Source organism: Hypanus sabinus, chromosome 4 (genome assembly GCF_030144855.1).
Source record: "Hypanus sabinus isolate sHypSab1 chromosome 4, sHypSab1.hap1, whole genome shotgun sequence".
NCBI lineage: Eukaryota > Metazoa > Chordata > Chondrichthyes > Myliobatiformes > Dasyatidae > Hypanus > Hypanus sabinus.
In genome coordinates, this window is record NC_082709.1 from 83,416,845 (window position 1) to 83,430,173 (window position 13,329).

General features: G+C 44.7%; 1 protein-coding gene across 3 annotated transcripts in view; it reads right to left on the reverse strand.

Annotated features, from left to right (window-relative positions):
• Window positions 1-13,329, reverse strand: part of LOC132392948 (obscurin-like protein 1) — a 225,440-nt gene that overhangs the window by 131,458 nt on the left and 80,653 nt on the right. For all 3 annotated transcript variants that reach the window (XM_059967558.1, XM_059967557.1, XM_059967556.1), the window contains exons 18-19: window positions 8,922-9,197; window positions 1,720-1,995 (exon numbers count right to left, since the gene is read on the reverse strand). In XM_059967558.1, the coding sequence (XP_059823541.1) occupies window positions 1,720-1,995; window positions 8,922-9,197 (552 nt within the window). The remainder of the gene's footprint in view (window positions 1-1,719; window positions 1,996-8,921; window positions 9,198-13,329) is intronic.

A 13,329-nucleotide genomic window follows, 5' to 3' on the forward strand; every position in this document is an offset into this window, starting at 1 on the left:
TCATGCTTCGCTGGAAAGTTAACTTTTTCTAAAGTGGACTTATTCAGCAGCTACCATCAGAGGCCTGTGTGCCCTAAGGATGTTCCCCAAACTGCTGTTATAATCCCATTTGGCCTATTTAAATTTCTGTTCATGCCACTTGGGCTGAAAAATGCGGCACAGATTTCACAGTGGCTAATAGACACTGTGTTAAAAGACTTACATTTTCTTTTTGTTTACTTGGATGACATACTTGTTGCTAGCGCATCCAAAACTGAATACATATTACATCTCCGTGCATTTTTCAAATGCTTAAACCAGCATGGGCTGATTATTAACCCTGCTAAGTGCCAGAATGGGTTGTCTGTTATTGAATTTCTCAGCCACCGCATCTCCTCAGAAAGTGCAGCACCCCTGCTGTCAAAATTCTCCACGATTATAGACTTCCCACTGAACTGCATTACCAAAGCACTACGCATTTTTGCATGTGGTGAATATCATTCTGCAAGCTGCTGAATTTATGTATAGTGCCCTTTAAGGCAATGCCCTTAATTGCATGCTCGAGTGGTCAGCGGACATGACCAGAGCATTTGATGACACCAAATTAGCTCTTTTGAAAGTGACCCTAGTGGCGCACCCACTCACCTTTAACCTATGCCCTCCAGCTTTAGACTCCCCTACCCTGGGAAAAAGACTTATCTATCCCCCTCATGATTTTATAAGCTATCACCCTCACCTCCTTCGCTCCAGGGAAGACAGTGTCAGCCAATCCACACAGCCAGCTGAGCACTGCATGAAAATCCCGCTCTTCAGGACCCCTTTAAATCCTGCCCTTTTCACCTTAACTTTACACCCAGTGATGACAATAGATCAGAGAGCATTAGGTAATTGACCCATGTTCCTCCCCCCTCAGATGCTGTGTGACCTGCTGGGTGTTTCCAACGCTTGGGGTCACTGACTGTGATCAGACATAGTCATAGAGTCATACAGTGTTACAGCACAGAGAAAGGCTCTTCAGCCCATCTAGTCCCAATGGAACTATTATTTATCTAGTCCCATTGACCTACAGCTGGACCCCAAATACCCCTCCCATCTATATACTTATCTAAATTTCAACATCAAACCATTTCCACTGCCAGATTGTTCCACACTCACATCACTCTCTGAGTGAAGAAGTTTCCCTTCAGTCTCCCCTGAAACATTTCACCTTTCATGCGTAACCTATGGCTTCCTATGCACTATGGAATTCAGTCTTAACTTATTCAAACTTTGCCTATAACTAGGCCACCAACATCCTTGTAAGTTTTCTCTGTACTCTTCCAGATTTATTGATGTCTTTCCTGCAGGCAGGTGATCAGGACTACACATAAGTTAAGCCTCCCCAATGTCTTATACAACTTCAACATCACATCCCAGCTCCTGTACTCAATACTTTGGTTTACGAAGGCCTGTGTGCCTATACCTCTCTTTATGACCCTATCTCCCTGTGATGCCACGTTCATGGGATTTTGCATCTGTACTCCCAGTATCTTCTGTTCTTCCACACTCCTTAGTGCTCAACCACTCACTACATAGGTCCTACCACTTGGTCCTCCCGAAGTGTAACACCTCACTTGTCTGCTTTAAATCCCATCTGCCATTTTCCAGCCCATTTTTCCACCTGGTCCAGATCCCACTGCAAGCTTTGATAATTTCCCTCACTGTCCACTACATGACCAGAGTCTTGAAGAAACAGAATACCTGCAACTGTTACTTTGAAGGTCAACTTGTCAGACCCAGCATCACAGACGTATTGTCCGGAGTCACAGGGCTCCGAGTCGAAGATCAGCAGCTCCCGCGTCAGACCCCGTGACTCAATCTTGACCTTGTCACTGTTCAGTAGTTCGACACCGTCCCGGTACCAGCGGACCTTCACGTCCGACCGAGACAGTTCACACGTCATGGAGATGACCTCTGATTCAGTGAAAGTCCGGTCCTCGGATATCTTGTTGCTTCCTAAGATGGTCACCGGTGGATCTGCAAGGGAACATGGAGCATTCAGAATCAAGGTCAGGTTTATTGTCACTGAGCAAAATGTTTTGCACCAGCAGTACTGTGCAAGGACAATACTGTGTGAATCTGTGCTCAGTGTCCGCTTTTATTATTCCTCAATGCAAATATGTGATTAGTCTATCATGTGGCAGCAGCTCTCTGCATAAAAGCATGCAGACATGGTCAAGAGATTCAGTGTTGTTCGGACCAAACATCAATGGGGAAGAAACGTGATTTAAGTGACTTTGACTGTGGAATGATTGTTGGTGCCAGTCAGGGTGATTTGAGTATCACAGAACCTGCTGATCTCCTGGGGTTTTCATGCACATCAGTCTCTAGAGTTTACAGAGAATGGAGTGATAAACAAACAAAAATCCAGTGAATGGCAGTTCTGTGGGAGAAAACTCCTTGTTAATGAATGAGTCACTTCACTCAATCCTGCAACACCTGGACAGTGAAGATACATACATCAGAATGCTCTTTATTGATTATAGCTTGGCATTCAATCCTTGCATCCACTCAAAACTAATCAATAAGCTTCAAGACCTTGGCCTCAATACCTGTTGTGCAACTGGATCCTCATTTTCAGACCACAGTCAGTTCAGATTGGCAACAACATCTCCTCCATGATCTCCATCAGCCCAGGTGCACCACAGAGCTGCATACTGCATTCTATTTGCCTCTTCTTTGCCCATTCTCCTAATCTGTCTAAATCCTTCAGGCCGTGTATGGTCATGCATTTTGGTAGAAGGAATAAAAGCATAGACTATTTTTTAAATGGAAAGAAAATTCAAAAATCCGAGGTGCAAAGAGATTTGGGAATCCTTGTGCTGGATTTTCTAAAGGTTAGTTTGCAGGTTGAGTCTGTGGTGAGGAAGACAAATGCAATGTTAGCATTCATTTCAAGACCAGAATATAAAAGCAAATTATAATGCCTCCCATGGAGTATTGTGAGCAGTTTTGGGCCCTTTATCTTAGAAAGGATGTGTTGAAACTGAAGAAGGTTCAAAGGAAATTCACAAAAATTACTCCAGGATTGAAAGGCTTGTCATATTAAGAGCATTTGATGGCTCTGGGCCTGTATTCACTGGAATTTAAATGAATGAAGGTGGGGGGTGGGGGGGGTGCAACCTAATTGAAACCTATTGAATTGTGAAAGGCCTTAATAGAGTGGATGTGAAGAGGATGTTTCTACAATGGGACTGTCTAAGACCAGAGGACACCGCCTCAAAATAGAGGGGCATCCTTTTAGAACGGAGATGAGGTGATATTCATTTAGCCAGAGAGTGGTGAATCTGTGGAATTCATCACCACAGGCAGCTGTGGAGGCCGAGTCTTTATGTTTATTTACTACAGAGGCTGATAGAAGCTTGATTTGTCAGGGCATGAAGGGATATGGGAGGTGGGGGGAGTGAGGCATGTGATTGGGGCTGAGAGGAAAAATAGATCAGCCATGATGGAATGGCAAAGCAGACTCGATGGGCCAAATGGCCTTATGGTCTTATATGCTGTTATGGTTCCTTGGAGGTCCTGTTCTTCAGCCTCTTTCCTAACTCCCTATATTCACTGCACAGGACCCCTTCCACATTTCTACCTATGTCATTGGTAGCAATAAGCACCTTGACCTTTGGCTGTTCACCCTCCCTCTTGAGAATATTCTACAGCCAGTCTGAGACATCCTGGACCCTCAACACCAGCTACCTTTGTGTCTCAATAGGCCTTCACCACCAGCAGTATCCAAAGAGGTATACTTGTTGCTGATGGGAACCGGCACAGGGGAACCCTGAACCGACTGTTTACACTCCTTACTTTCTTAGGAATCCGTGAAGACGCGGCATGTCACCTAAAACATCGATAATCTTCTATAGATGTGTGGTGGAGATTACATTGACTGGTTGCATCATGGCCTGGTATGGAAACACCAACGCAAACAGAAAAGCTGACAAAAAGTAGTTGATGTGGCCCAGTCCGTCAGGGGTAAAGTCCTCCCCACCACTGAGCACATCTATACAGAGTGCTATCGCCGAAAAGCAGCATCCAGGTCATACTCTCTTCTTGCTGCTGCTATCAGAAAGAAGGTTCAGGAGCCTCAGGGTTCTCACCAACGGGTTCAGGATCAGTTATTACTCCTCAACCATTAGGCTCTTGAACAAGAGGGGATGACATCACTCAACTTCACTCATCCCATCACTGAACTGTTCCCACAACCAACAGACTCACTTTCAAGGACTCTTCATCTCATATTCTCAATATTTATCACTTATTTATTTATCTACCCATGATGCCACTTTCAAAGAATTATAGATCTGTATTCCCAGATCCCTACCTGCCCTGCCACCTATCTTTGTATTGTTTGCAAAACTTGGCGACAAAGCCATCAATTCCATCATCCAAATCATTGACATATAATGTAAAATGAAATGGTCCCAACACAGACCCCTGTGGAACACCACTGGTCACCAACAGCCAACCAGAAAAGGCTCCCTTTATTCCCACTCTTTGCCTCCTGTCAATCAGCTTCATCCATGCTAGAATTTTTCCTGTAATACCATGGGCTCTTAACTTGTTGAGCAGCCTCATGTGTGGCCCCATGTCAAAGGCCTTCTGAAAATCCAAGTACACAACATTCACCGATTCTCCTTTGTCTATCCTGCTTGTTATTTCTTCAAAAAATTCCAACAGATTTGTCAGGCAAGATTTTCTCTTGAGGAAACCAAGTTGATTACAGCCTATCTTATCATGTACCTCCAAATACCCTGAAACTACATCCGTAACAATGGATTCCAACATCTTCCCAGCCTTTGAGGTCAGACTAACTGGCTGATAATTTCCTTTCTTCTGCCTCTCTCCCTTCTTGAAGAGCAGAGTGACATTTACAATTTTCCAGTCTTCCGGAACCATTCCAGAATCTATTGATTCTTGAAAGATCATTACTAATGCCTCCATAATCTCTTCAGCCACCTCTTACAGAACCTTGGGGTATACACCATCTGGTCCAGGTGACTTATCTCCCTTCAGACCTTTCAGTTTTCCCAAGAACCTCCTCTCTAGTAATAGTAACTTCACACACAGTATGGTAGTGTAGTGGTTAGCACAACACTTTACAGTACCAGTGACCCAGGTCCAATTCCCGCCTGTCTGTAAGGAGCTTTATGTTCTTGCTGTGACCATGTGGGTTTCCTCTGGGTGCTCTGGTTTCCTCCCACAGTCCAAAGATGTACCAGTTCGTAGGTTATTTGGTCATTGTAAGTTGTTCTGTGATAGGCTAGGATTGCTGGGCAACGCAGTTCGAAGGGCTGGAAGGGCCAACTCCACACTGTATCTCAGCAAACTGAAATATGGTATTGGAGCTGTGCTCAGCCTCACAGTCATCGGTATAAAGCAAGTAGAGCAGGGGGCAAATTGTGTCTTACTAACTTGATTGAGTTTTTTGATGAGGTGATGAGAGGGATTAATGAAGGAAGATATATCGATGTTGTCTACATGGATTTTAGTAAGGTATTTGGAAAGGTCCCTCATGGGAGGCTCGTCTGCATGAAATCCATTGTGAGTTAGCCATTTGAAATCAGAACTGGCTTGCCCATTGAAGAGAGGGTTGTAGTCGAAGAAACTTACTCTAACTGAAGCGGTGTTGCACAGGGACCTGTACCGGGTGGACTCTGCTGTTTGTGATGTATATTAATGACCTGGATGCAAATGTAGATGGGTGTGATAGTGCAGAAAGCCTGCAGATGATATGAAGATTGGTAGTGTTGTGAATAGTGTAAAAGACTGACAAAGAATACAATGGGATATAGATCAGTTGCAGAGATGAGCAGAGAAGTGGCAGGTGGAGTTTAACTTGGTCAAATACAAAGTGTTGAACCTTGGTAGTCAATGTAAAGAGAAAGTACACCATTCAGGGCAAGATCCTTAACAATGCTGATGAGCAGAGGAATCTTAGGGTCTGAGTTCACTGCTCCCTGTCAGTGGCTACACAGGGTGGTTAAGAAGGCATATAGCATGATTGCCTTTATTAGTCAAGGCTCTTAATTCAGAAGTCAGGGAGTTCTGTGTGTTTATTGAACTCTAGTTAGCCTGCATCTGGAGTATTGCAGACAGTTCTGGTCACTGCATTATAGGAAGAATGTTGAAGTGTTGGAGAAGGTGTGGAAGAGGTTTACCAGGATGCTGCTTGGATTCGAGGGCATGTGCTATAAAGGGAGGTTGGAGAAACTTGAGTTGTTTTCTCTGGAGTGGCGGAGGCTGAGGAGATTTGAGGGCAAGTATTTAAGGTGAGAGAGGGCAATTTTAAAGGAGATGTGAGGAGCAAGTTTTTTTTTTACATGGAGACTGGTTGGTGCCAGGAATTTGCTGTCTGGGGTGATGGTAGGGACAGATACTTAGTGACTTTCAGAGACATTTAGATAGGTATTGAATGTGAGGAAAATAGAAAGATAGGGCCATTGTAAAGGCGGAAGAGATTAGTTAACCATTTGATTACTAATTGAATTGGTTCAGCACAATGTTGTGGGCTGTTCCTGTGCTGTATGTTTTCTGTTCTGTGGTATAAGTGAGAGTATCAATCTGGTCTGCAAGCTTCCTTCAACTAAATAAACAACTGACTGATGTCCAGAGGTGTCAGCTGCTACGTTAGAAAGCTGAGCTTGGCATAAAGGCACCCAGTCCTGCAAAATCCATCACACTTCTTGAGGCAGTGCCCCCTATTGATGGTGGGAGGGATGCGTCTGTGATGCATTTGGCTGACTGCACCATCCTCTGCAGCTTCTCACATCTGAATTGCCATACCAGGCCATGATACTACCAGTCAGGACACTTCCAGCGCCTGTAGAAGTTTGTTAGTGTCTGATGACAAACGGATCCTCCTTAACCTGAAAAATTCAAATTGTTGTTGCACCTTCCCTGTAGAGCATGGAGCAGTACAGCACAGCGACAGACTCTTCAGCCCATGACGTTACGCTGAACTGATTAAACTAGGAATTAAAAGCCTAAATGCCTTCTCCCTACACAATGTCCATATTCCTCGATATGCTGCACATTCATGAGCTTCTCTACATGCCACTTAAATGCCTCTTGTTTTTGCCTCCATCAGCATCCCTGGCAGCGCATTCCAGGCAAACACCACTAGAACTGCATTAGAACCTCGCCAGACATACCTCCTTTCAGTTTATCCCTTCTCACTTCAAATGCATAGCCTCTAGTACTAGACATTTTTACCCTGCTATAAGATACCATCTGTGTACCCTAACTGTACCTCCCATAATCCTACAAAATACTATGAGGTCTTCCCTTTAGCCCCAGATACAGAGAAAACTACCCAAGTCTGTGCAAAGCAACACACGCCGTGATGAATATCCACTGTCCGGGGTTCGGACAACATTCCAACGCAATAGCTGTAAACTAGAGATCAAGGGGCTGTTAAACTTCCAGACAATATACTTTGTTCCACTTCTAGGCATAAACGAGAGCCAGTCTTCAACTTTTAATGTCAACAATACCAGTCTGAAGATAAAAGGGTCAATTTGCAAGCTAGCAGCACTGTCTATTGAGCACAGACCACTTCCCCACAGCATGGAGCTGGCTGCAGTGTAAGACAATGGGCGGTATAATAATTGGCATGTATCAAACCAGACAACGCTGGATAAGTTACTTAGCTCTAGAAAACTTGCAGACCAGATTGATACTATCACTTAGCACATCATATAGCTGATCTGTTAATAGTTAGATTTATGTACTTAGAAAGTCAGCATTCACAGCATTAATGGTGGGTATCTGGGAACTCTGTTTCCAGAAGCTTTTAGATCACCTGCGTGCAAAGGTATTTGAAAAAATATCACACGCGAGAGAAGTCATCAAAGTGGCCAAAAAAAAACCCAGTATAAACGTACGAGAGCAGTCCGGCATTTTAGGAATGGTCAAGGGATGATAAAAAGAATGACAGAAAGATTAGGTGACTAGAATCCATTTCTCTGCGTTCAATTCCTGTGATGGATGACTCATTTGTCTGCAACTCATTGGTATGTCTTGCTTGCTTATAGGAATTGCACCTGTGCTTTTAAAATCCTTTGTGTTTTAGAAATTGTTTGTAATTTAGGAGCCTTTCATGAGATAGAAATCCTCTGTGAGTTTTAAATACTTTAAGAACCTTATCTAGATTTAAACACGTATCAGTAAAAATATATAAACTGAGCTTAAATTACTTTGTAAACAGGAGGGAGGACCCACTGCTCAAATAGTGGACATAGGCAGCTAAACTCACCATGGAGGATAAGCAGGGAAGTGATCGAATCTTTGCAGATTTAGTGGCTACAGTATATCTTCCCTTTAGTGAAGGTATCTGTAGCTATCTGTAATTAGATAGGAACTAAGATCTTCATTTGAATTTAGAACTTCACAGACAATTAACCCAACAGCATCACAGAAGGCAACATCCATCATCAAATATCCCACCATTCGGGCCATGCCGTCTTCTCACTGCGACCATTGGGCAGGAGGTACAGAAACCTAAACTGTGGCACCACTAGGTTCAAGAACAACTACTTCCCTTCAACTGTTCAGTTCTCGAACAACCCTAATCACTGCGGTTTTGTAAAACGATGAACACTTTGCACCACAACAGATGGTTTTTAGTTCTAATTATGTACTCTCTTGCAGAATTTTGTATATTTTTTGTTTGTACTGTATTATTTTGTGAATGTTGTGTATCTGATGCTATGTTCCTATGAAGCTGCGAGTAAATTCTTCATTGCATCTGCACATGCATGGACTTGTGCAGATGACAATAAACTGATTTGATTTTGAATTAACTAATCCCTTCTCATACAGACACAGAGGTCACTTGGTCAATCACAATCTCCCCAGCCAAGGGGAGAGATGTTGGGAGAGTGCCCAGGGACATGACTGCACCTTACCTTCCACGAGGACTCGGAACACAACGCTGTCATCCCGGACATCACACAGGTACTCCCCCGAGTCCATCAGCCTTGCGCCCAGGACCCTCAGTGACCGGACAGTCCCCTCGCTCCTGGTGGATGTCCGCCCATCCTCAGCCACCTTCTCCCCATCCTTGTACCACCAGGTGGATGCGTCTGCCCGGGACACCTCACACTCCAGCCGAATCTCCTCGGACACCAAGAACTTGTGGTCCATCAGCCGTTCTGTTGGCCGGGTTATGCGGACAGGGGGTTCTGCAGACGGAATCAGAATCAGGTTCATTATAGAAACATAGAAAACCTACAGCACAGTACAGGCCCTTTGGCCCACAATGCTGTGCCAAACATGTACTTACTTTAGAAATTACCCTGGGTTACCAATAGCCCTCTATTTTTCAAAGTTCAATATTATCACTGACAAGTGTCATGAAATTTGTTGATCTGCGAGACTCCTCGCTCTATTCCATTGCATTCCTGTACTAGAGACTACAAGGAGAGGTGGACAAATTCCTGTTGGAGGGTCTCAGCCCGAATACGTTGACTCTTTATTCTTCCACAGATGCTGCCTGACCTGCAGAGCTCCTCCAGCAGTTTGCGTGTGTTACTTTGGACAAACTTGTCTTGTTTTCTCTGGAGCGGCAGAATCTGAGGGGACACCTGACAGGATTTTAGAAGATTCTAAAAGGCACATTTAGAGCAAGACAGCTGGTGTCTTTTAACTAGGGCCAAATATCTAGCACTAGGTGCTATACATTTAAGGAGAGGGGGAACAAGGTAGGATAAGATATGCACAGCAACTTTCTTTTCCACAGAGAATGGTTGGTGCCTGGTGTGGTGACAAAGACAAATATGATAAAGACATTTAAGAGTTTCTTAGACAGGCACATGAATATTCCAAGAATGACGGGATATGGACATTTGTGTAGGTGTAAGGCATTAGTTAACTCAGCTTTTAATTACTAGTTTAATTAGTTCAGCACACCATCATTGGCCAAAGGGTCTATTCCTCCATTGTACAGTTCTATCTACTACAAGGAAGGCACAGTGGTGACTTCAGTTTCTGAAGAGGTTGCAGTTTTATAAACCTCTGTTTAGAATATGTTTGTTTACTCCATTATGGGAAGGATTTGGAGGCTTTGAAGAGGGTGTGGAGATGGTTTATCAGATTGGACAAACCTGGGTCATTTTCTCTGGACTGGCATCTCAAAGTAAATTTATTATCAAAGTACATACTTGTCATTATATACAACACTGAGATGCATTTCTTGTCAGCATTCATAGTAAATCCAAGAAACACAATAGCATCAGGGGAAGACCGTACCCAACAGGTGGACAAACACATTATGTACAAAAGACAACAAACTGGAAATACAAGGAATATAATAATAATAACAACAATAAATAAACAAGCAATAAATATCGAGAATGTGAGATGAAGAGTCCTTGAAAGTGAGTCTGTAGGTCATGGTACGATTCAGCGACTGAAATTGAGTGAAGTTATCCCCTCAGGTTCAAGATCCTGATGGGTGGGGGTAGTAACTGTTCCTGAATCTGGTAGTGGGGGTCCTGAGGCTCCTGTAGCTCCTTCTTGATTGCAGCAGTGAGAAAAGAGCATGGCGCGGATGGTGGAGGTCCCTGCTTTCCTGTGGATGTATTCACGGTGGGGATGGCTTTACCTGTGGTGGACTGGGCAACTTCTTGTAGGATTTTCTGTTTAAGGGCATGGTGTTTCCACACCAGGCTGTGGTTCCTTCATCATACATTTATAGAAGTTTGTCAAAGTTTTACAAACGTAGATGTCAAGCCAAATCTTTGCAAACTTCTAAGGAAGCAGAGGCACTGCTGAGCTTTGGTCATGGCACTTATGTGCTGGACCCAGAACAGATCCTCAGAGATGATAAAACCGAGAAACCTGAAGTTGCTGACCCACTCCTCCTCTGATCCCAATGAAGATGGCTCGTGAACCTTTGGTTTCCTCCTCCTGAAGTCAATAATCTTGCTGCCGTTGAGTGAGATGTTGCTGTTGTGGCACCACTCAGCCATATTTTCAATCTCCCTCCTATATGCTGAACCATCACCTCCTTTGATTCAGCCAATGACAGAGATGTCCTCGGGGAGCTAAGCACACAACTTGTGGTGCACCTGTGCTGATGAGGATTGCAGAGGAGAAGTTGTTGCCAATCCGAACTGTCTGGGGTCTGCAAATCAGGAAATCCAGGATCCAATTGCACAAGGAGGTATTGAGACCATGGTTTTGAGGCTTATTGATTAGTTTTGAGGGGAGGTTAGTATTGAATGCTGAGCTGTAGTTGATAAAGAGCATGCTGATGTATGCATTTTCGCTGTCCGGGTGTTCCAGAGTTGAGTGAAGAGCCAATGAGATGGCATCTGTTGTGGACCTATTGTACCAGTAAGCAAATTGGAGTCATTTCTCAGAGTTTTCATTTTCATCACCAACCTCTCAAAGCACTTCATCATATGCTACTGAACGATAGTTATTGAGACAGGTTACCACATTCTTCTTAGGCACAAGTGTAATTAAGCCTGCTTGAAGCAGGTGGTTACCTTAGGCTGTCAAAGAGAGAGGTTAAAGATATTGGTGAATGCTCTTGCCAGTTGATCAGCACAGGTCTTCAGTTCTCGGCCAGGTACCCCATCTGCAGCAAATGCTTTCCATAGATTCACCACCCAAAGAGACTAAAATCACAGGGTAACCAGGGTGGTGGGAAGTCGAGAATGTTTATTTATGTTTTGACAGTCAAAGCGAGCATAGAAGGCATTGAGCTCATTTGGTAGCAAAATCTTGTTGTCACATATGTGATTTGGTTTTAATCTGGAGATTGTACCTCTATCTTTAGTATCTTACTTGGTCATCAGACCTGAAAGCCACTGATCTGGCCCTCAGCTGATTATGGATATTATAGTTCATCCACAGCTGCTGGTTGGGGAAGAATGAATGATTTTATGGGGATACACTCATCTACAACTTTTTTTTTATTAAACAAAATATACTTTATTCCAAAATAAAATTATATACAATAACCATTCAAAGACTTTCAATTCTTTACAGCTGGTACCACTACTGTCTTAACATTTTCAAAGTTTTAATGTTTTGCCACCCACATGGCACTTTGTTCTTTCATATTTACATTCAGGGGGTATACCTTCAACCCCCCACCCCTCAACTCCCACGGGAGAAGGACCCTAGACTGTGGTCCTTCCCCACTGGGCCCTTGCGGTGGCTGCACCGAGTTTGAGTGCGTCCCTCAGCACGGACTCCTGCAGCCGAGAATGTGCCAGTCGGCAGCATTCCCCCACGGACATCTCCGTGTGCTGGTAGACCATCAAGTTTTGGGCTGACCAAAGAGCGTCTTTGACTGAGTTGATGATCTGCAAGCAGCACCGGATGTTGGTCTCCGTGTGCGTCCCCGGGAACAACCTGTAGATCAGAGAGTCCTCTGTCACGCAGCTGCTGGGGATGAACATCGACACTGCCCCTTCCATCCTCCTCCACACCTTCTCCACGAACCCACCATGTGCAGAGGTGGGTCACCGACTCCTCCTCTCTGCAGTCCTCCTGTGGGCAGAGGGGTGTGGAGACGACGATCCGGGCGTACAGGAGGGATCGTACTGGGAGGGCCCCTCTCACCGCCAGCCAGGTGAGGTCTTGGTGCCCGTTTGTGGGGTCTGGCGATGAGATATTTTGCCAGATGAACTGGACTGTCTGCTCAGGGAACCACCCCACTCTGTCCATCTCGTCCTTCTCCTGCAGTGCCTGCAGGACCTTACATGCTGACCACTGCCTGATGGCCCTGTGGTCAAAGGCGTTGACCTGAAAGAACTTCTCTACGAAGGACAGGTATGGTGGCAACGACCAGCTGACAGGGGTGTTGCACGGGAAAGGGCCCAGACCCATCCTTCATAGCCAGGGCAACAGGTAGAACCTGGGCACGTTGTGGTACTTGGTGCCCACGTACCTGGGATCCACACACAATCTGATGCAGCCACACACGAAGCTGGCCATCAGGGTGAGGGCGACATTGGGGACGTTTTTGCCCCCTGTTGTCCAGGGACTTGTGCATAGTGGTCTGTCTTTCTCTTCAGATTCTCTGATGAGTCCTTGAACATGACCCAGTCTGCAAACTAGAAGCAACCCTGTAGCGGCACCTCAGCCTCCTGCAACCACCTCTCAGTTGTCCTTACCTCTCGAGCCTTGCACTTTTACCTGTATCCAGGTAGGAGGACAGCCAAATGCAGTCTCGGCATGGAACAGCTGGCATTCGTAATTGCAGTGTAGCAGTAGCCAAGTGTGTTGGGACCCCTAGTATTACAGGTAATATGTTAATGATAATTGGGCAGAGATTTCTTCAAACATGGCTGATAGATT